This window comes from Porites lutea, chromosome 8 (assembly GCF_958299795.1).
Source record: "Porites lutea chromosome 8, jaPorLute2.1, whole genome shotgun sequence".
Classification (NCBI taxonomy): domain Eukaryota; kingdom Metazoa; phylum Cnidaria; class Anthozoa; order Scleractinia; family Poritidae; genus Porites; species Porites lutea.
Window position 1 is genome coordinate 21822727 of NC_133208.1, and position 24603 is coordinate 21847329.

Consider the following 24603-nt stretch of genomic DNA (forward strand, 5'->3'; position numbering starts at 1 on the left):
CAGCAAGCCTTTGGTGCACAGGGACACGCCAAGTTTATTGCTAGGGAGGGGAGGGAGGTCTGCAACACAAACCACGGGAAGTGGTACTTTTTGGAAAGATTGAATCATTTCAATTTGTGTCATCTATATCTAAAATTATCTAAATGTCTGATTTGCAAAGGACAGTGCGGCCCATCTTCAGCAGATATGTGCTGTGCTCGTCCTGTGTGGCATAAAAATTAGTGCGGTGAATTTGTGTTGGTGATATAAAAATAAAAAATGTTCAAATGTTCAATGGCGCCTGGCCTGGGGCCCGTTTCTCGAAAGTCCCGGTGACTTTTCGGGCCCGAAAACAAATATTCAAATCTAAATATAAAGAATAAAAGCGCGGGACCTGGCTAGCAAACTACTACATTTTGTTTCATTAACTGATAGTTTTATCACGTTAGATGCAAAACTATTGAAACCTCCGTCTTGCATGTAAACAACAACAGCTTTACGGGCCCGTTAATTATCGGGACTTTCGAGACACGGGCCCCTGGGCCCTCAAGGCAAGCTTGAAGACCTCTGTGTTGGCAGCTTCAAAAATTGATTCGGGAAGTTCATTCCATTCGTGGGAAAAAAGCTTTTTTTTCATATATATCGGTCCTGCAACCAGCATTTACAAATTTAAGTGGGTGGTAATTTCTTGTTTGGCGTTCCTTCTGTTTAAAGTAATTTGGAATTTCTACTGCCGGGTGCCAGTTACGATCTTGTACAAGTTTGTTAATCTTGTTTGTTTCCTTCTCTGTTCCAGTGATGGCCATTTTAGCTCCTCTAGTAAACTTGCGACGGTACCCGGCGTGCGCTGAGTGCACTTCTTAACAAAACGAGCCCGGGGGGAGTACTTTAGGAATTTCTGGGTGGGGATGTGCCGCTGGGACCCTGGAACCCTTAACCTATACCAGAGCTAGTTCAACTGAATTTTGCTACCCTATACTAGAGTAAACTCCCCAAATCCCCCCTATCCTAGAGTAGCTGTTTCCCTAGTCTAGATAAATCTTCAACCAACTGATCAGTTTCCTGAAAGATGATACCCTATTCTAGACCCAAACGCTCTGATTTATATACCCTATCCTAGAATAAACTGATTGAAAACCATACCCTTCACAGCGGCACATACCTATATAGCCCATATATGGCAGTACCCCCCCCCCCCCTTCCCCCCGGGAAAACAAGCCGCTCTGCGCTGGACTATCTCAATTGATTGAATGTTCTTCTGTGTATGTGGGTCCCACACCGAGCATTCATGCTCCAAGTGGGGTCTAACTAAAGAATAGTACGCCTTATATAGATTTCTTCTCAAGAAGCCGAGGGAAGAGTTCACTTTCCCTGTAATAGCAGAAATATGTTCATTCCATGTTAATTTGCTATATATCTAATTCTACACACAGATACTTGTGTTGTGTGACTGATGTTATGGGCTGTCCCATTGAAGTATAGTTGAAGTAAACACTTACTGGCATTGAAAGCCATCTGCCATTTCTCTGACCAGACTACCAATTTGTTGAGGTCACTTTGAAGCACCTCGGCACTGCTAATCATGTTAACAACCCCATATAGGACGCTGTCATCTGAAACAGTCCCAATTCTGAGGTTATTTGAAGACCAATGTCATTGATGTACAGTAAGAACCTTAGTGGTCCCAGGACGGTGCCCTGTGGAACTCCTGATGTTACAATCACTGGAGAAGACTGTGTACCATTAACAACAACTGTCTGAGTTCTTCCGCAAAGCCAGGATTCTATCCATTTGATCAGCTGTCCACCGATTCCGTGGACAACGTGCTTTGAAAGTGAGATTCTGAACAAGTGACAACAAGTTTTCCCCATATAATTCACATATGTTAAAAGTAGAAAAAATTGGCACTGCACGAAAACGATACAATTGTCCAAAACCGGTGCAGTTAGTTGTGTTTATATAAAAACTACCAACCACAAGTCCATAAAAAAACAAGAGAAAAAACTAGACTTGAAAACGATCTCCAAGAACCCCAGTGTGAAATAAGACAGGATCTAAGTTCACGCAGAATTGTTTCTAGCTGAAGAAAATTCTTTGGTGGGACCATTTCAGTGAACCCTTTAGGTCAGTTCTTTCCTATGGAACAGTTTATTTTTCTTGAGTAAAAATTCTGAATTTTTCATGAATGTTTTTTAAAAAGTCAACGGTTATGAAACTGCTAATAAAAGTTTATTTCCGCTCATCGTAAAAATACAAAGCTTCAAGATGTTTCTTTTTTCATCGATTCATGCATTGTTTAAATTCAAAGTAGACTGCTGTCAATTCTCTGAACGTTGTCACGCCTTCTTTCCAAAGAAAGACACTGACAGTCGCAAAAGTTTTCGCAAATGGAGTCACCCCAAACAGAAAAAAACAAACGCAAGCTTGGTGAGTCTTTAAAAGGTCGTTCTTTATCAGTTTCCTTGTAATTTTATTTTTGACAAACTGGTAAAAACAATATTAACAACTGAGATCTCTCCTAACAAAGATAATTACATAAAAAAACTAAAATAGAGACATCAAACGGAAACATACACTACGATTTTTGCCGATAAGCTTGAACCTGCAAGTTTAGCGGATTTACTGAACATATTAGAAGAAATAACTTATTAACCCTAACCCAATTGCTATTGGATAACGAATTTTGTGCGAATTTATCAAACAATTTGGAGTAAACATAAGCTAACATAACACTGGATACCAAAAGTGATTGCATAACTAGATTTTGTGCTACTGTCGTGATATACTAGGCAAGCAAAATAATTACTCTGATTTCACGTTACTCGAGTCATATCGTAAGAAGGTTGAATATCGCCAATGTGAGTGCAGTTCTGGATGTACTAAGTCCTTGCCTAGTCCCTGTACTCGTTGTACGGCGTACACGGACTTGAAGAGTCTTCTCTTACACATTGGGTGTGTTGTGTGCACAATGTTAAAGTGGGCTTCCTGTGCAAGCGCGCGTTCGCCCATATACACAAGGGTTGGCAACTCCATCGGTTTATCATCTTTCCTTACGCATGGGGCTCCGCTCACTATATATTCGACGCGTGTGTCAGCTCTACATAAATAAATTACACAAGTAAGTTATGAGTGAGCCTTTTCGATCACTTCCTGGAGTCTACCCTTCTCGACCAGTTCAAAGATTCCTTTGGTGAACTGAACAAACAGTCTTTCCATATAATTGGTTCCTTCAATTCCAGCGCCTTCCACAAAGCCAATGTGACCACCATATGACGTGAGTACCATGGCAACCAGCGGATTCTCGGCTAACGCATCTAGAGGGATCGCTGTTCAATGGGAGCAAAAGAAAGCAAATTTGTCATTACGATCTTACCTGGATAGTTTACAGTCCCGAATTCACCCCCGGGGGTACTTTAGGAATGTGTGGATGGGGACAAGCCGCTGGGATACCGGACCATTACCTTATTCCAGACCTAGTTCAGCTGAATTTTGCCACCCTATACTAGATTAAATTCCCCAAATCCCTTCTGATGCTAGAGTCGATGTTTTCCACAAAAGAAATTACCGAGGTCGATGCTGTCTTTGCTATTAAACTGAGTTGCGGGTAAATTGAGATTTGCCAATTTAATGTTTTTGAGTGTCAGTGAAACGACAATTATAACTGTGAAAAAAGAAGGATAGAAACGCGCAAATCACATTTACAATCTTCATAGCCAATAACATTACGCTTTAAGTGACAGACGACCAATAACATCGCAACTTAATTGACCAATCAGGTCAATAAACAGAGTTAAATACCATCAACTGACGAGACACAACTCACTTTAACTGTGGAGATGACTGCCGCATTGGTTGTCGAAACGGCAGTCACTGTCAACAACAGTCCTATTCGGGACTTCACTCACTCGGACGATGATGTTCCACCTAATTATTAAAGTTATTGTTTTGTACTATGGAGTAGCTTGCGAACGTAGATGCATTTCCGGCTGTCGTTTCTGTCACTTTTTACGAGAAAAGCAAAGACCAGAAATGGAAAGCGTACATAACTTGCACCACCCCTCCCCCTCCTCCTTCCCCCTCCCAAACTCCATCTCTTCAAATTCTCTTTAACCCGTTAAGCCCCAGTATCCACATACAAATTCTCCAAACTGATCTCCATACATTTCCTTTAAGAATTAGCTGAGAGAATTTAATAAAACATCATGGTATTTTCTCTTTGGTGATCATTTCACTAATTCTCATAACCTAATCTCTTGACGATGTATGGATATCGTTAGGAGAAAATTGACGTTAGTCACTATTGGGACTTGAAGGGTTAAATGAGCCCTCACTCACCATGCAGAGGAGAAAATGGATCATCAGCGGCATTCAAGCACAGCACAGGTACTCTTATTGTGTGCAGTGGTTTGGTGTGAAGAGTCGCAGCACTGTAGTATTCCTCATAGTTACGATAACCAAATGTTGGAGATGTAAATCTGTCATCAAACTCGCGTATGGTCCTTGACTGCAAATATAACATCCTACGGTATGTCTTAGTATGTAACTATGTTTATGTTAAACTATACACAGCGAGCAGTCTCTTATTTTTCTCTTGAGAGACGGTAGAATGCGAGCACAAGAAACGAGGGCTCGCGCGGGTTGCATTCAGCGAAGCTGTGAGAAACTAGGGCGGAGCCCGAGCAAAGAAAAACTAGTTAAACTAAGGCAATCACCAGGGGGAATACTCTAGAGTTAAAGTGACGGGGATGATCGAAAGGAGGCAAAAATAACCCCAAAAAATCCCATACCGAGGGTTAAAATTTTCCAAAAGATGGAAATTGAATGTTTGAATGACACGACATGTAAGTAATTACCAGTACGAAACTTGAATTGAATGAACACAGTACCTTTAATACATGATGGATATCAAATGGCAGATTCCCCAAATGACTTTCAAACACCTCCAGGTTACTAAAAGGAGACATATAAAGCCGTTATGTTTGGCCATACCACACTGTTACCGTAACAGCTATTTTTCAGTATAATTATTGTGCTGATCATACAATGAACTCTCTCCATGTTGAATACTGGTAGGTACCCTTCGTGCCGCCTTGGGGCCTTCTATAAATAGAGAGTTATACGTTCTATGATCTTCGCTTTACTCTTTGGATGAAATCTTATGCTGTGAACATTCCAATGCAACCCAATCAATCATCAAATGGTACTATTTGTTTCGTATGTTGTCCTAACTTTTGAGTCTATCCTATGGTGTGACCATTCAAATGAAACCTCTTCAGCAGTACTTTCACATGGTGCTATTTATTTAGTATGTAGTTCTAACTTTTGAATCTGTGGACGAAATCCTATGGTGTGACCATTCAAATGAAACCTCCCCAGCAGTACTTTCACATGGTACTAATTATTTAGTATGTAGTTCTAACTGTTGAATGTGTGGACGAAATCCTATGATGTTACCGTTCAAATGAAACCTCTTTAGTAGTACAGTCAACTCTCTCTTAGACGAACACCTTTGGGACCGGCACTAGCTGTCTGTCTTAGAGAGATGTCCGTCTTATAGAGAGTCAAATAGAGGGAGCAAAGAAAGGCAGGGACCAAATCTGAGTGTCCGTTTTACATAGGTGTCCGTCTTATAGAGGTGTCTGTTAAGGGAGAGTTGACTGTACTTTCACATGGTACTATTTTTTTAGTTTGTAGCTCTAACTTTTGTGTCGGTGAATGAAATCCTGTGGTGTGATCACTTCAAACGTTAACGAAACCTCTTCACCCGACGTGCTTTCCTATTGTACTATTTTTTTTTTAACAAAATCCTGTGATGTGACCATTTAAAAGAAACTCCTTCTGCAGAAAATTCACATAGACATGTACAGTGGAATGGCCTGCTCTACGGACACCCACTTACTACAGACACTTGTATATAATGGATAGTTTCGCGACACTGAAAAGTCTCAAATTTTCTCTAAAAATAACCCGCTAAATACAGAAACCCGGATAATACGGACACAAAGGCATGCCCCCTTAATGTCAGCATCAAACTTCTCCTTGTAATATCAATGCTCTGTAAAACAGAGTGGTCATGAGAATTACAGACATGATCACACAAGATGAATTTGCTCGATATGTTATCAACTTCTCCCCACTACTTCTGTTCGAAATGAATAGGGGCAACAAATGAGAATGCAAATTTAAAAGTTAGCACTGTTATCGATATTGAAGGAGGTTGAGACCTCTCCCAATTGCAAAATGCTAAAACTTCTAACATTTGATAACTCACCACTACGGCTAAAACTCGTAGTAGGGACCTTAAGATCCGAGGACGGCGACGGCAGAAAAAACGTCGCTGAAAAAGTGAATTCGCGTTCTTTCAATCTTCATCACGATTACTCCAAGTCACTAACTTTGTCAAATGTAGGCGAACCCTCCTAAAGTTGAATTCCTAAGAACCATATTCAAGTTCAGAAAGAGAGAGGAAATTTCGACGTCGCTTGTGTACTTCCTCTGTACATCGTGAAATTATTAGGCATTTTCACGTCGTAGTCTTGCAGTGACCGCAAAGAAATGTATAAAAAAGCGTGATGCACGTGCAAAATTGTTGTTTTGCTAATTAAACTTTTTGCTTTTGTGGTGTTCCCGTTGCCGTCTCCGTCGTCGGATCTTAAGGTCCCTAATAATGACGCTGCCTTACGCACGAAAAGAAAATCTCATACTCGTAGTCGTTCTCGTCTTAGAATCTAAAGGTCTTTAACGTATGAGTAGCTGAGTACCTCTGTATCATCTGCACCAGGTTCCTGGTCAGGTGCTGATTAAAAAGAAAGCTGTTGATTGGTTGTTCCAGTGACTCACAGGACTCCATACAGTTCCACGGAGGAGAAACAGCCATGACTCCAACAAGACCTGAACTCTCACAGTCACCCACTTCATTTAAATAATTCATAAGGATCATCCTGTAAAAACAAAACGTGAGTCTTCAAAAAATTTCTTAACGCTTACGTCCAAAGACAGGCCGAAATTAATTTTCTCCTTAAGATATCAACCAATAATCAAGAAAAAACTAACAAGAATTAATAACGTGATCACCTAAAAGAAAACGCTTTGATCTCTAAGCAAATTCTTCCTACTAATCTTAAAAGAAATGCAAGAAAATCGGCCTGAAGAATTTAAAAGTGGATATAATGGCTTAAATGGTTAACAACTTCAGTACTAACAGTGAGTCTAGAAATGGGAGTAGCCTGGGATTTGAAATTTTCTTGCGTATTGTCTTCATCAATCTTTCTTTAGCACAGTCAAATTAGGATTAGCAGAGTGGTAAGAGTGTGGCCTTCTCTGAGGGGAGGGGGGGAAGGGTCCAAAGTTTGATTGACTTCCTAGTTAGACCTCAAACTTTTGTTTCAGCTTCTCCCTTTCTGTGCAACATTAAGTAGCTTTTTATACCTTTAAAATGGAGCACTAATGGAGAGAGGGGGTAAAATGAGTGCATCGTCGACCTCAGGTTTCTCAGTTTTAAAGTACTATAATTACAAGTTAACCCTTTGAGTCTCAATAGTGACCAACATCAATTTTCTCCTAACAATATCCATACATTGTTAAGAGAAATGGTTATGAGAATTAGTGAAATGATCACCTGAGAAAAATGCTTTGATCTTTTATCAAATTCTCTCAACTAGTCTTCAAGGAAATGTAAGGAACTTCCAATCTGGAGAATTTGAATAATGATATTGGAGCTTAAAGGGTTAGCGAAATAAAATAAGGACCTTTACCTATTACTATTACTTACTAATTTGGGGATGACAAAAAAAAACAACAACGAAGACGACTTTATTGGAAACCAAACTATTTAAAAATGCATTTCAAAGTATCACTGCAATAGAAAAGGGCCCTACCAGCCGTTCGAAAATAGTAGGGGACATTTTCCCAGTTGGCTCACACAGTGCCTTATATGCCAGCATCCAAGCTTAGAGTAGATAGAGCAATGCCTAATTTACTGTATTTGTGAGAACAAAGCCCCAAGTGACTTTTTATACTAAGGCTTGATTCTCCTACCAACTAGCCTTGAATATGCTTGAGAATCAAAGGGAGAATTTGATTTTATATCAGAAGTCACTTGGGGTCTTACTGGTGTTCCATTGACCACTCAAATAATAGTATGTAAAGACGAAACAAAATATTGTTTTCCTATCATCCATAGCTTTAGTTGTTTCAATCAAATACAGTCAAACCTCCATGCGTGACCACTTCTTGCAAGCAAACACCTCCCATAAGTCACCACTTATCCAAAACACCAAGATTTTCCAAGTCAAAGCCTTATAGTAGTTGAAACCCCTCGTAAACAACCGTCTCTCATAAGCCACACAGGCCACTTTTTCAGATGGCGGTTTTATAATTTTCCGTTGTTCTTTACCTTTTCTAATCGACCACCTGATAGAAAGGTCTGATCTGTGTGTTCACTGTATGTACAACACTACTCAGAGTATGAAAAGAACTTCTAGAAACAACATGGATTTAGTTATTGTGGGTGACAAGAGGAGCCCCCAATCCTGATCTCCAGGTTGTTATTACATTTACTTTGACTTCCACTAAAAATGAATGGAATGCACAGAATGCCATATGAACACACGCGTTTGGAGCTTCTATCACCCGTAATCTGATCACACGCATTTTGGCTATCTGTCATGTAAAACTTATGAAAAGTACAGCGCTGGAGCAAAAGCGTTTTGACCTTCAATCATTGTCGCCCGCAATCAATAACCTTTTGTTATTACTAGTATTATAACCTAAAAATCGCATACAATACATTCTCTCCAAAAAAGGCGTTGGGTTCGGACTTCTTCTAGGAAGAGACCCCCTATGGTTTGATTCTCGTAAGCATAACCTTCTATAAGCGGCCACTAACTCTTCGCATTTTGGGTGGTTGCTTACAGGAGGTTTGACTGTAATAAGGAATGCCTTACCCTCCCATAGAAATTCCCATGCCAAATATTGGTGATCCTGGGTAGATTCTGTGAATGTGCGATAGAACAAACTTGAGGTCTTCAGTATTGGCTGCACAGAAGGTCCTTGGAGTCTGAAATTAAAGGTAGGCATAAATTTTACTACAATGCACTTTATCACCATCATCCACAAGGAAAGGTTCGACCTGACTCACATTAAAAGTGATTGAAACACTTGTGTAGCCACTAACAGGCCTTTGAATTATATTTACCTTTAACTGGGAGGCTCCAAATCCTCTTTGATTAGCAACAATTGTCCTGTTATGTAAAATAGAGGTAAGGAAAAAATATCTTTGTTAATGTTTAAGGTCAAAATTAAATTCAGGTTTAAATTATCGATTAAACCTAGGTTGATTCTCAATTTCCTTTGTCTCCTAGCCCTAATTTCATGAATAATTCAGGCTAGGAGACTGAAAGGATATAGTGAATAACAGGTGAAAAAAATTTTAACCTGAATTTAATCTTGACCTGTAACATTTAGATTTAAGGAGCAGGGTAGAGGTATCCTCTATCAACAGGAGAAGTAAGGCAATTCCTTCCCTCCACTTGCTTACGGGTCACCTATGGGCAGGGTGGAGTATCAGGTCTGCCGGCACCAGGGTTGGTGAGGTCATGGGAGCGGGTGATACATATTTTTGAAGAAGCACCTGATGCTATAACTTACAGTGTTGACTCTCAAGATTGGAGCCAGGCATAGGATCTCCCTACTTTGGAAACTGGCTGGGGCCAGGCTGGGGGAAAGACTCATAACCCTACTTCCTGAGACAATTTTATCCCAACTATCCAAGACCAAACAATGGAAACATGAGAAAGAATGCAAGGACAGAAACTATTTCTGCTGTGAGGTCGAGGAGGCAATGTCCTATGGGGATAACTAGGACTGAGTAGTTGTAGTAACATTTACATATTAAGCAAGATATTGACTAGTAATACAAGCACAAGAGGTTTTTGTAACAACAAGTCTCATTTTTGGTGGCTTTTGCTTGTCCTTACGCTCATGTCAAGCAGGAACCAGTCAATGATCTGTCAACAGCTGTAAAAATGACCAAAGGGTTACTCCGTTTCTGGGATAACGGAGGGTTTGTTTACTACAAAAGAGAGTCCACAGTCCGTCTTTTATCGTCTCGTCCCAATCCATAACGTAGTGGCTTTGCAATCCCACAGGCTGAGATAAGAAGACGGATTGTAAGAGAAAAGGTGGACTGCAAGCAGTCTAAAACCCACTATGAATGGGATCAACATAAGCATTAGAACAAGAAAAACAGAGGGTTTGATACTTCTATGTGTCCCAGCTCTCCTTACTGGACAAGTCCAGCATTCTAACTCACCTCACTCCTAACTTTTCACCCAGTACCACCAAATGACGGCTATAGCTTGTCTCACTTCCACCTAAAATAATAATGGTTTGAACAAGATAAATGACACATTTTCAATATCATTCACCATTCATTTAGTTCTTAGTTAAGTTTAAAAGGTTTCATACAAAAAATTGCAACCATTTTTCAAAGACTTTTCAAGGACCACATTAGATTTCCAAGGACTACCTACTAGGAATAAAATTTCACAGATTGTAAACAAATGCACATTCCTAATCTATTCTAATAAGACTTTAAAGCATGAACTGTTTTCTTCACCAACTTCTCTACAATTTTCAAATTGATAGTTAATTATTGCATGAAACATAGAGCACTTTGTGTAAATAACCTTTAAATACTCTGAGCTTTGATTTATATTCTGTCTTGGACAATCAAAAAGCATCAAAAAACTCTTTCCAGGCCACTACATTCAACGTTGAAGAAAATTCAAGGACTTTTCAAGACTGCCCGAACCCAGTATGTGGTTAAAACCTCTAGTGTAGCACTTAAATCTCTTATAAACAAACAGCCTAAAATATGTGTATTTATAACACCAACTTCCTCTAACTGAAAGGTATATGTGTAAGAGATTTTTGAAGGCCATCAAAAGGAATTTGAATACTGATATTAGCATCTTGGAATTAATTACTAACCAGTGAGTCCAGGAAGTATTAACACAGTAGGTCTTGTTGTGGCATCGTTATAAACAGTGCTGTCATCATTGTCAAACCAGTCCAAGCAAACAATCCCTTTGTCCGGTGTTTCCAAAGTCTCCCTAAAGTGACAAAAATGTTACACATAGCATCAACGTTCGTTGTCATAAAAATTCATGATCAGATCGTGCACATCACCACTACAGTCATTGTTATTGCCATCATTGTCGTCACTGCTATTATTAGATTTTCAAAAAGTCCTTAAATTTTAATCCTTGTTGGTTATGGTATTCTGAAGGACTTTTCATACCTGTTTGGTGCGAAATTCACCAATCAAAAATTCCAGGGGTGACGTCATGACAATTGACTAATATAGGAGACTGAGAGTTTTAGCATGATGTAACCCGAGGAGCCCTAGCAAAAAGCCTACATTTTCTTTTCCTGTGTAAATTTATAACAAGATTCAAATCCATTCAGGCGAAACAAGTCAACCTTCTGACTTTGTCGCAACTTCATTATATTGAAGCTCGCTTCACTCCCTTTTCCTCATAATAATGATAATAATAATAATTTATAAATTTAATATATTGCCTTTTAGTATATAAATGATCAAAAGCCCTTTACAGTCATACTAATTAAAATTTATAAAATAAATCTATGATAGTCATAGATAAAACTGAAAAAAAAACTGTAAAAATACGTAAATCAAATAAAATGAAAATAAAATCTAGTTAAAGATCGCATCACTCTATTGTTTTATAACATCCTTAGGGGGGTATGTTGGCAACTTTAGGTACTAGATCATTTCCTGCTGCTGCCCCTACATTGTGGAACAGCCTTCCTGTGCATATCTGTGATATCGAATCGAATCAGTGTGCACATTTAAGAGACAAGTCAAGACATATCTTTTTGGATTAGCTTTTACATAGTTTTAATGAATATGAAGAACGGGACCTAATGCTAACTAAATCACTGATGTAGCTAGGTGACATGCCATGAACGGCCTTAAAAGTAATAACATTAAACTTTTAAAATATTTAGATACAATAAAACACTGGCAACCAATTAATTTAGAGAGAACTGGTGAGATGCTGTCACTACTCATACTACCTAGTGTTCAAAATACAGTCAAATCCTGGTAACTCGAACCCTCTATACCTCAAACTTCCCGCTAACTTGAAGCAATTTTCATTTCCCTTCAGATCATTTTGTATATAATTTTACCCTTCATAACTTGAACTCCCGACAACTCGAACTTTTTTCTATTTTCCCTTAAAGGTTCAATTATCAGGAGTTGACTGTAAGTCTTGCCGTGGTATTCTGGACTCGTTATAGCTTACAAATCTGATATTTGGGCAGCCCATAAAGTGAACTATTACAGTAATCTAGTCTTGAGGTCCCAAAAGGATTAACTGCCTGACTGAAGGTATCCTTCAACAAAAATGTTGAAATTTGACGGATGTTATGAATATGTTAGAAACAGGCTTTACATATTTGTTTAATATGATTGTTCATACTTAGTGAATTATCATTATCATCATGATAATTAGCCTGCATAACGGACACTTTATGAGAGTGCCCTGGAGGGCTACGTAGCTCGCAGGCTACTGTTACCTCCACTTTTTTTAAATTTATCAAAAATCTGTTGAGGATTTATAACACAGTACATTTACAGTTTACTGATGAATTGAACTAAATATGAATTCCACTATATGAAGAAGGAAGTCGACATCGCAATTCTTCAAACCAATTGACCATGCCGAGGCTAATCATAAAATTTTTTTAAGGAGGGACATTTCAAACACATGCCACAACCCTTTGAACATATAGTAATGGTTTGCAAGTGGATCTTAAAACTGTAGCTTCCGATCACTTTTTATCCTAAAAAAAAGAACTCTTAGACCAAAAGTCGATAGAAATCGATAATCACTTGACATTTGTGATCGACTTTTATTGATTACGATATTTGTCGATTGATGAGTATCGATTTTTATCAACAACAATCGGTTTCTATCGGTTATCGGAATTATCGACATGTAACGTTCTGGAAGAAAGGTTGAATGATAGCCACTCACATTATGGCGTTCGCTACGAGCACATTTTGTACGGTAACTAGGGCTCAAGAAGAATGATTATTAACTTCCTAAGGAAAAAACAGTGAAAAAATACCTTCTAAAGGGAACTGAAGGTTTGGACCTGATCACCGCTCGAATTACTGTTTGCGCTCGAGCTCCAAAACACCAAAAAGTTGGCCAATAATATTCGTTTACCATGGGACAACTTTGCAAGAGGAACTCTCGAAATGGACCTTCTTTGCCGATCAATCGAGGCCTTTGAACGACGTGAAACAAATAATACGAGACGTACGTGACCAGCAGAACAGTCAACACGGGAAGCCATTGCCACTGATAAAGGATATGAAGAAACTCTTCCAGGGATTGCATTTTGAGGACAAAATGCTGCTAAAAAGAGCTGACAGGTCTTAGTTTGTTGTGAAACGAAGGACGAAGCGGACTTTGAGTATATTTGACTCTTGGATTAACAGTAGTGTCTAGGTCACCGCCGTCCAAAGACGACCAAGGAAAAACGAAAGAGACTGGAACTTCGCATGACAATGACGGTCGCAGTTCGAAGTTAAAAAAATACATTTCAATTTCCTCAAATACTTTCATAGTTTTAGCTTTAAACAACATCTGAAGGTCTGAATTGTGAAGATTTAATATTCTAATTAATTTTTCTTCAAAATGACGGAGTTATTTACTCACTACGAACAACAGTTCGGAAATATCAGCGCTGAAATTACGGCGAAAATTTGCAAGATTCCGAACCTTCATGGATGTAAGTTTGATTGTGAATTTGACAATTTGTTGAAATTGACTCGTGTTGTAGCTTCTTTTAAACTTAAAACGGCGTTATTTTATTTTTTCCTTTAGCATCGAAGAAGGGTGCAGTCAGCGACGTCGAACGATGCTTTGATGAAGCTCGTGAATTGGTAAGAAACGAAAGATTTATGATTTCAAGATTGAATGAAAAAGAATCAACTTTATTAAGCTTATGTTGAATATCATTGTGTTTGTGTATGCGTCTTATTCCCTTTACATCTGTAAGATTCGATAAACATTTAATTTTGACAGCCGTCTTTTATCCACACAATGGTCAGGCTCAGATTGCTCAAAACTCTCAGTATCATTATTAAAGTTTATTCAGATGTCAATTTGGTAAAAATCTAAAAAACTCTGAAAACACGGTTTCTTTTTGTCACTGCGATTGTTCTTTCCTTTTCTTAAATCTTAATAGATAAATATATTTGGCACAATTACACCAGTCCATTAAATTATTAACATTGTTTCTGATTGATATTGGACTAGAGTGTCATTTCATTTTTAATAAAGTAACGCTTCCTGTAAGAACTATAGAAAACTCAACAACGCAGCAGGATCTAGACGGTAGTGTGTTTCCAATTAACCTATTGAAATCCAGCCCTGTGATTGGCTAGAAAACGAAAAAGGCTAAAAACTGATAGTAACATATTGAAAATTTCCTTGAAGTTCTAAGGTTCCATATATGGAATTTGGCTATTGTTTCGTATATGTAAATTTCAAGAGAATCTTATGTGGGGTTAAGAGAGGCCCTGCCAGGGTAAATTCTGACAAGCGACATGGCCCAAAAAGTTGCGACAGCGCGTAAAATAAAATCGCGACAAGAGACAACCTCCCTAAGCTAAATTGCAACGGTGACAGCAAAGCCGACAATAAGCGACAAGCATTTATAAATATCGACACAAGACGTTTTAAAATTCAGATGGGCGACATGGGACCCCCCCTTGGCAGGGCCTCTTAATAACCATAGTTATGGCCCATCTTGACCTTTACACTGAGTATCCATCATCTTCTATTGTTATCTCAGCCTGAAACAGTGGTTATTCCTAGTCCTTTTTTAATAATTGTAAATTTTATGTATCTTTTTTCTAAAATTGATAGTACGTTAGTATATTATGCCTTTTGTGACTGTATGCCACATTATTTTCACTTTGAAGGCATTTTAGTGATCCACGTGCGTCATACCCATGAACCTGTCAAAAAATGATGAAAGAAAAGTAAAATATTGTTCTCTGGACTGTTATCAGAGAAAATGCGCAGCTCCCTACATACAATTTTTTTTCCCTTTCTGTATCTGCAAAGATTAATAGAAAATATATACAGTAAGCAAAATCTCAGCAAAATTTTTGGGCTTTAATAAATAAAATTTTCTTCAAACAATTTGAATTTCATGCCAAATGGCCTTTTAACTAATAAGAAGGCTCATCTGGGGCTTTAATGTTCACATGTTGGCTCACCATATGAAAAAACGGCTATCATTGCCGCTGCCTATTGTTTTTCACCATAGTTTTTAAGCAAACCGTTCCTTCATTTTTCATTCAGTTTTCTCTTCAAAATGTTTTTTTATCAGAGTATTAGATCTTGATCTATTTTTCCACAAAGTTTTAGCTTGCATTGTTTATCTTGGTACATGTAGGTGTCTTACTCTCTTATTTATCTAACTCCCAACTTTTGCCAAGTCGCATGCTTGTGATTTTTGCATCCATATTACCTGACCGTCTGAAAAATTTGAACCTTGCCAATGATGTTCTGATGACTTCCAAAAATTAGCAAAGATTCCCAGATTTCCAAGGGTCTCCAAACTGTAGGGAAGGGAAGCGCCAAACAAGTCTTGGCGCCATCTTGCTGAGATCACACATATGTTGGCAAGATTACCAAGAAACATTGTGCTGAGATCACCTTTATACCCTAGATTGTGGATAACATATTTGTTGGTATTTTTTGGAATTAATATTAATTGTGCCCTATTTATGTGAAATTGCCCTATATGCATTTGATCAAAGTTTTTTATCCTTAGGCGAATGACACACACATAATAGGTGTGAGTTGGCAACTATGTATTTACTCAGGAAATCATCCTTCCCTGAATATCATTAGACACTGTGGTTTTTCTTTTCTAGATAGAACAAATGGAGTTGGAAGTTAGAGAAGTTACAGGTGAAGAGAAAGCAAGATTAAATAACAGACTCAAAGCCTACAAGAATGAAATGCAGAGATTTGAGCAAGACTTGGTAAGCTGCCATTCCCAAATAAAAATACGTGTATATGGCCTGAGTGGGTGCACCTCTTAAATGAGCTTTGTCGCCTGTAATCCTAATCTCCAGGTTGTTATTATGCATGCATTGCATGTATGTACTCAGCATTTGTTTGGACTTCCACTAAGAATATGAATGGAATGCGCAGAATGCAATTTGATCACGCGCATTTGGACCTCTGTCACTCGTAATATGATCACACGTGTTTTGACCATCTGTCACGTGACACTTTTTGAAAGCACATCGATTGAGCAAAAGCGTATTGACCTTCCATCATTGTCGCCTGCACTCTGTAACCTTTGGTTATTACTAACCCAGTATGTAGTTACCATCTTTGATTTTGAAAGGAGAAGAAGTCAGTTGAGTTCAGAAAATGATTAGTTTTGATGAGGCCCTCTAAGGTGGAGTGCAGATGTCCACTGTCTGAATTTCAAACCTGAGTGGAAAAACTTGCAACAACCATGCTAGTGGAAAATTGTAAACAAATTGGCACAAGCAGGGCAGTGTTAGCAGACCATATCTTTTCAATTTGTTCCTAGACAACTTAGAAATAGATGGGCATGATGATATAGCTTTATTTAAATATGCTGGCGATACTACCATCTTAGTAACGTTCCCTAGAGGTTTATCTGATCGATCTGACTTTGCTTCATCCAAATTTATGGACTAGATGTCTGCAAATGGTATATGGATGCAAGTAGTAAATGCAAGGAATTACTTTTGCATGAGAAAGGGAATCCAGCAGCTTATCCAGTGTTACACAATATCAAGCAATATAATACTATCTCCTTGTTGGAAGTTATAATACAAAGTAATTGTATGTGTAAGTTTAGTTTGCATGTTAAAGCTAAACTTAATGAAGCCAACAATTATTTGAATCCAACATTTATTATGAAGCTGACATTTATATAGACTTCTAATTATTAGAAGTCTGTGCAAGGGAGAATATACACAAGGAGAAACTGACGTTCTTTTTTTGCGATTGTGCCAGGTCTAAAATAATATATGTATGGCCTTTCAGTTTACACGGCTACCATTTCAAACCACACCTGTGTGCAAAGCTTTTTAACAAGATGTCACTAGAGACGCTATACATCTGTTAGTTATAACGTCAATAACTTATTGGAACAAAGTGACCACTGTCTCTTTTTTGACTGAAACATTGCAACCATCCATTAAATAATCTCCTCTCCTGGTTACGTATAAGGACTCATCAGAGCGACTTAGAGATAGATCCATTGCAACTGAGACCTACAGTAGTGTAAATTTGTACTGAACATTTTAAAAATAGCTTTTTTTGTTGATTAGTATTTAAGTCTAACTTACATAGCCATATAGATTTTCGATTTTCGTATTTAACTTAATTTACTTGTATAAATGTTTTAAACTATGTCTTAAACAGATTGACTTTTAAGTATAACTTAGCTGTGCAAATATTAGATTTTAGAATTTTTTTTTTTTCCTTTACTTGGATACTTTACTTGGCGATTTATTGTTTCTTAACATTTCAATGTAAAATCTGATATGTATTTTTATCCAATGAATGTAGACCTATTTCTTAGGAAAATAGAGGAAAAATAGGACTAAAAGAAATCCGTAGCTGTTTTATCCCCCACCTACTTTTTGTATTTTACCTGGCAACTTGAAATCTTAGTGACATCCCTTTCGGGGGTTGGAATTTTTTCCTATTAAGAGCTCTTTTATCAGTCTGATACTCATTTCATAGAAAGCAGTCCAGTAAAACTAATTAGGGGATGCCTCTCAATTTTCTCCTTCACTACTACAGAAAAAAGCCAGAGTAGCTTTCTCTGACCAGGAAGGCAGAAATGAATTGCTTGGAGGTGAGGATTCGCAGTACAGTTCTGAAGATCAGGTAATTGTTTTATCCCAGAATGATATTTAATCATTTCACTTCCAAAGGTACAGTGTAGCCTCAGCCACAAAGATTTTGTCCTCAATTTCAGTGGATGTTTATTACTATTAATTTTGTTCCATTATTCAGGTTAAACCCTTAATGATTATAAACATTTTTTTAATACATCTGCATTCATTTTTCAAGAGAGCAAGATTATTAGACAACACTGAAAGATTGGAGAGGTCTGGAAGGCAACTGGAGGAAGGTTATAAGATGTGCGTAGAGACAGGTTAGGCTTACGATATAATACTGTAAATCCTCTATTAACCCCCCAGAGGGCTTATTTATTTCAAGCCCATTTGGGCATGGGGGGGGGGGGGGGGGGGCTTAAAAGAAACGGGATGCTTATTTGAGAGGGGGGGCTTATTTAATTTTGAAATGACAATGGTATCAGTTCTCCATAAAGAACTAGAATACAAAGTGGAAAAGTTCAAGTACAAGAAGTTTTAGGCCAAGCAGCCAATCCGAACTTCCAGTTGGTAAATAAACCATCCCAGATCAGTCTACACAAAGTTTACAGTTGTGATTAATTAATACATTCTATCACTAATTAGTGAAGAATAATTAGGGGAGAGGGGGGGGGGGCTTATTAATTTACTTCCCCTGAAAAGAGGGGTTATTAGAGAGAGGAGCTTATCTGAGAGGAGGGGGTCTTAATAGAGGATTTACGGTATATAGATTTAACTAAGGCCAAAAGCAAAGCTCTTGTGGCCAGTGGGATACTTTAAGAAAAGTCTTTCTGCTGTAATTGGACTCCAAACTAGTAAGTTTGACATTTCACATCCGCTAACATAAGCGGATGGACGTATGTACGGACAATTTTGTCACAAAAAAAAATTCTTAGATGTGTAGATAACCAAATTTTATTTCCCATGGTGCTCTGCTGCATGCACTTTGCGTGGCTAGAGCTCCACTAAGAAACGGATAATATGTTACCAGAAGCGTTATCTCAATTGTGGCGGGATGTTTCTGGATCAGCCGTGGGATAACACTTCTTGGGCAAAAGACTTGACTGAAATCCGAAACTGCACATGAAAATTCTCTGGCACTCCTCGTGAATATGCTTGTTACAACCTGACGTTTGGCAGTATGTAGGTTGTGATCTCATTCGCTCCGAAGCCCTTTAAGCTAATCGAACCAGGCTGACCACATGATTGCAGTCATAAACCTCACCTGATAAACTGTTCTCCTGTGTTGATGCCAGAGTACTGAAATTCTTGAAAAAATGCTGTTAATTTGTGTGCATCTCTTTCCGTTTCAGAACAAATAGGAGTCGATATTATGAATAATTTACATAGGGACCGAGAAGTTATGGAGCGTGCAAGAGACAGAGTACGTATATGAAGCATCTTTACAGATAAAATAGGAGCGAGGTTTTTTTTTATTTTAGTCCTTAGAATAGCGTCTTGCTGGGATTAATCATGACCCATATAACGATCATAAATTTAGTCGTACGTTATCATGGAAGCTGTTATGCACCCCAGGGGGGAGGGGTTACTCCCGTTAATGGCCTAAACGGAGAAGATCCGCCAAAAAGTGGTACCTTTTTGAGGCTTCACGTATATGAAAAGTCAGGGATTTCACTTGTTGAAGTATATGAAAGGGTAGGAAAATCTGTCAAGAAGACCAAAACAAACAGTTGTAAAAATGTGTAACTTAGCAAGTAATATTTCAGGTTTAGAGTTTTTTTTTTTACCTTGTTGTTGTCTTTTATTGTAACTATTTCGTAATAACTGTGTCCTTGGCGTGGGCTGCAAGGTGATTTTTATTGAAATGGTACCTACCTACCTACTCCCTCCCTCCCCCCCCCCCCCCCCCCAACCCCCGGTTCGTCGACTCAACTCCGTCCCCCAAGCCGAAGGAAAACAGCGGAAAGAGAGTGTGCTCACAGACTACGGAAACAATGTTTCAGAGCACCCATTTTTTCCACGCAGTCAGCAAAAAACTTTTGTAATAACCCTTTGGCAGTTACAGTACTAGTCCACCTAGTAAAATACGAACCCACTCGATCAAAAATCAGCCTTTGGGCCTGGTGTTTAAAAATATTTTGGTCTTTTTAGACTCGAGGAACCGACAAGAATCTAACTAAAAGCTCTCGGATTTTAACTGGAATGATGAGAAGGTAATTATAGATAAATTAGCAAAGAAATACAAGTCTTCCTCTTCCGTCTTCTTCTTTTCCCCGATTTTAAGCCCTTTTTTCCATGTGCAGCAAACGTCTTTGACCCAGTGTTCACCAAACTGCTTTGCGTCATTGTAGTTGCGAAACGATTACTTTCGCAGCTTTTAGAGCGAAAAATTTACTACCAAACTGACTATCATTTCGCAGATGAATGAAATCTATCGTGAGATTAAATGAAATTTTCGTACCAACAAGGTAACATCATTGTAGTGAATACGTGGCACCAGAAACCCGTAACCCAGAGCGAACAACTTCAAAGTTCTCGTGTCACAGCGTTTTTACCGACCAGTTTATTTGTCACTCGCTTTTGGGGCGAATTTAGAATACCGTAAAATTCCGAAAATAAGCCCCTCCATGTATAAACCCCTCCAAATATAAGCCCCCGGGGGCTTGTACTTGGACAATTGCCCTCAAATACAAAGTAAAACAAAGCAAAAACGGGAAATTTACTTCCAACTATACCGATTTTGAAACGCAAATTTCCCTCCGTAGATAAGCCCCTCCGAATATAAGCCCCTCCAAAAATAAGCCCCTCAAAAAGGACCTTTGAAAAATATAAGCCCCGGGACTTATTTTCGGTTTTTTACGGTACCTCTTAAACCCCACAAACCAGTTGGCAAAACCAACAGACCTAAAATTGGTATTTTGACCTTTTAATCTAATTAACAATTATTCCACGAGTGCGCGTTGGATATGAGATGTAAGATAGCCAACGAGGCGCGTAACAAGCGCGAGTGGAATAATTGTTTTATTAAAAACGCCTACAAAATATCGAGTTCTTCCCGACTTTATTTGGAAAAACAACCGATTCTCAGCTTGTGTTTAACTTTGAGCAGACGCTCAGTTACAATATTTGGAGAGCATGTTCTAATTGCTCATATACCATGATGGCTAAGCCAATCAGAGCTCTAGATTTGCATTATCCAGTGATTCAGTTTTAATAATGACGTTTAGCTTTCTTTTTTCATATTTTATACTTCGAATGTGCTCACAGACAGAGCGGAGTTTCTAGCGGAATCAAAGGGCTTTGAAATGTTTCTAAAAATAAACCGGTCCATGCCGTGTCATAAGCCTAGTATAGCTAGCCTAGCTCGCTCCGGGTTATGGACTCCTAGTGGCATTAATCAGTTTACCCACGAATCTTGCGCCTACCATGCACAAATTAGGGAGCCTTAGCAACGGTAGCCCGTACACAGACGTTTTATTTTTCTTTCGTTCTGTTCTCTTCTTCCCCACCTCTACCCGCTTGTGCTGGAGGTTAATTAATTCCCCGCGGTTTTTATTTTTTATCATGCGCGCTCGATGGACTTTGAACAGAAAATAGAGGGTCTGTGAACAGGCTATAGCAACGGCAACGAGAAGGTCAAAAAAGTAGTAGATTTATTGTAGCCAAACAACAACTCTCCAGAATTTTTTGTACATTTCAGTTACCGTCATTGCACGACTATGACGTGAAAATGCCTATTTTTACGTTTTATGGAGGACAAGCGACGTCGAATTTTTCTTCAATTTCTCTTTCCAAACGTGAGTGCAGTCCCCAAGAAATCAACTCCAGGGAAATTCGCTAACATTTGACATTTTCAGCAAATTAGAATAAACGCGACGAAGATTGAAAAATCGCGAATTCATTTTAAAAGTGACGTTTTTGCTGCCGTCAGCGTCGTCGATGCTAAAGCTCCCTGTTATCGTTTAAAAACCGTTATTGAGTCCGACCAGAATGAGGCGCGTTAATCATTTAGGCACGCAAAGCAGTTTGGGTGAGCGCAGTGCAGTTCCGATAAATAATATCGTCATGTGACCACTCACGGAAGCTATTGCCGTCCATACACTCCTAATTTCATCTGAATGCTGTAATTTTTGTTTTCAGGATAATCCAAAACAGAATAATAATGGCTATCATATGCCTCGCAATACTTGGAGTTATTGGACTTGTCATATATTACGCTACGAAATAATAATATATAATGAAACCGATGGTATCTGCAGTCGAATCCCGGTAACTCGAACCGTCGCAACTGGAACCTCCCGCTAACTCGAAGCAATTTACGTTTCCCTTCAGATCTTTTTCTATATAATTTTACCCTCGATAACTCGAACTCCCGTTAACTATTTCCCTTGAAGGTTCGAATTATCGGGAGTCGACTGTTCCTGTAATCAAGATTAATTGATTTTATATGACTGAGTGTATTATGATCGGTCATCCTTTAGGAATTTTTATTTGCAGTCAGACTGTCCACTCTCGCTATTATCGTGAGGCAATTCGTCAGAATGGTTTACGCGTCCGGAACAAGTCTATGCACAAGAAAATAGAACAGTTTATCTTATCTTGTGCTTGTGCTTGTGCTTATGCCATTGCGTGAGTTGTTGATTCGCATAACGCATGCGTGAGTACAAACACATGTTTGTGTGGTAAACACATGTAAGTTTGGTTCACTGTGTGCTTATAACGGATCTGTGGTGTACCAAACTATCTTTTTAAAGGGAGAAAATCATCTAGGGCTCCTAAAAACACTGAAAATTCGATAGAAAATGATTGTAAATCTTAAATGGAAGTCACTGCCTTCTCAAAAGTAAACATAAAAAATCGAAGCAAGCTCTCACTCGGCATTTTTTGCCCAGGAAAGGGGTGGGGGGGGAGGAAGCAGTGATCATGAACAATAGTTCAATTCAGATTTCGCCGAGAAAGCTTGTTCGCAGACAAGAAATTTTTGCTCGTTCGTAGCACTAAATATCACTGGTATCACTTGCATAGTCAATTAACTCGCCCATTACAGATTACTTCATATCATTTACACCCATAGAAAGGATTCACTTTTACAGACATTCCTTAGTATCTGACATTTAAATCTTGTTAATATTTAATTTAATTTAATTAATTTTTCAATAGTTGGTGATGAGAACAAAAGAATCATTTCCAATTAGGTAAACTCACAGGGCGGGTTATAATAGCAGAGTGTAGCCCGCCGGTGTTTAACAAACCACAATGTAAGCCGTTTTCAATGAGGCCTGGCACAGTAATTTCGAGAAAAAATATACGTAGCCAAGTCTAACAAAAAATATTCATTTGTCCACTTAACACAACGCATGGTTGTCGTAAACCGTGATTTAAGTTTTACAGTCGACCCTCCTGTAAGTGACCACCCAAAATGCAAAGAGTTAGCAATGGCAGATCCAGACCTTCAGATAAGGGAGGGGTGGGGGCGGTCTCAATAATTTTTTTTTCGGCCCTTTGGGCCTCAGTTCGGTCTAAAAACAAGGCGGGTGGGGCTCCCCTGGATCCGCCGCTGGTTAGTGGTCGCTTACAGGAGGTGGCAGCCGAAGAGAATTGAACCAGAGGGAGTCTCTTCCAAGAAGAGGTCCGTCCACTTCTACTTTTGGGAAGGGAATTAATACGTGTAATTTTTAAGTAATTATATTTGTACTAGAGAGTTTAAGATTTACGTTTACGCCAAACGGCAAACGTCAGATTCAAGTTGAGAATTTCTCAGAATAGAAAATAAGCAAATGAAAACTGTCCAGAACAATTCTTATAAATAAAACTTGCGTCAAACTACTTGTTTTTTAGTTGAAGTGATCAGTTAAAGACAATTAAGGGAAAAACTAGGTCACGTGGTACAAATTCACGTTTGCCGTTAGGTGTAAACGTGAATCTTAATCTCTCTATTTTCATGTTGTCACTGAATTTTGCTCGTATGCTCTGAGTAGTCTGTGCATCACGTACAGTGAAATAGGGATCAGGCTGTGAGTCAAGTGGTCGCTTACAAGAGCTTAAAACGGTGGAAAACTTTAAACCGTCACCCCCTCCTCTCCCTCCTCCCGTCGCCGTTGCTCACGAGAGGGCCCATCTATTGGGCTTTCACTGGAAAGCCTTTTGGTGTTTTAACTTGCTTGTCGCTTATAGGCGCTGATCGCTTACGAGAGGTGGTCGCACGTGGAGGTTCGACTTCATTTTTCTTTGACAACCGACCCACGAAATTAGTTAGACTTTACAGTTCTTTTGACCTTTGTTCTTGTGATTATTCATGTTCCCCTGCTAGTTTTTCTGCCAACAGAGTTAATTATGGAAGTAGGTGATCTGACGTGCAGCTTGTTTTTCTCAGTCATTCACGTTAATCCAGTACGTGACGTACCGGAAGAAAGGGTGGCGTGGACCAGGAGCCCATAACCTAGACTGAAGGTCTCCTTATTTCGCTCGGAACACGTGACCCAACAAATGTTGCTCCGTGCGAAATAGCGAGTCCTAGAGGCTGGGCAAGAGTTAGCGAAGATGCCGTGATCTGTTGCTTAAAGCTAGGTGTAAACGGACACAACAACTCCCAACATTGTTGACCCAACAATGTTGTAAGTTGTTGAAACGTAGCTAAACGTTTGATCGGTTTCAAACTTTGCGCAAGAACTGCA

The 24603-nt window shown here is 38.8% G+C and overlaps 2 protein-coding genes across 2 annotated transcripts; one reads left to right on the forward strand and one right to left on the reverse strand.

Annotated features, from left to right (window-relative positions):
• Positions 1–2407: 2407 nt before the first annotated feature.
• On the reverse strand, positions 2408–13484 carry LOC140946493 (phospholipase ABHD3-like). Its single transcript, XM_073395621.1, has 9 exons — positions 13141–13484; positions 10972–11093; positions 10292–10352; positions 9176–9221; positions 8925–9037; positions 6741–6920; positions 4866–4929; positions 4315–4483; positions 2408–3305 (listed from the first exon to the last, which is right to left on the reverse strand). The coding sequence occupies exons 1-9, from the start codon at positions 13413–13415 to the stop codon at positions 3103–3105; spliced, it is 1233 nt and encodes a 410-aa protein (XP_073251722.1). The 5' UTR covers positions 13416–13484; the 3' UTR covers positions 2408–3102.
• A 93-nt stretch (positions 13485–13577) lies between these two features.
• On the forward strand, positions 13578–23261 carry LOC140945999 (vesicle transport through interaction with t-SNAREs homolog 1A-like). Its single transcript, XM_073395060.1, has 8 exons — positions 13578–13809; positions 13905–13963; positions 15971–16081; positions 17892–17978; positions 18165–18249; positions 19282–19352; positions 20081–20142; positions 22070–23261. Exons 1-8 carry the CDS (start codon positions 13716–13718, stop codon positions 22155–22157), a joined length of 657 nt encoding a protein of 218 aa, XP_073251161.1. The 5' UTR covers positions 13578–13715; the 3' UTR covers positions 22158–23261.
• The last annotated feature ends 1342 nt before the right edge of the window (positions 23262–24603 follow it).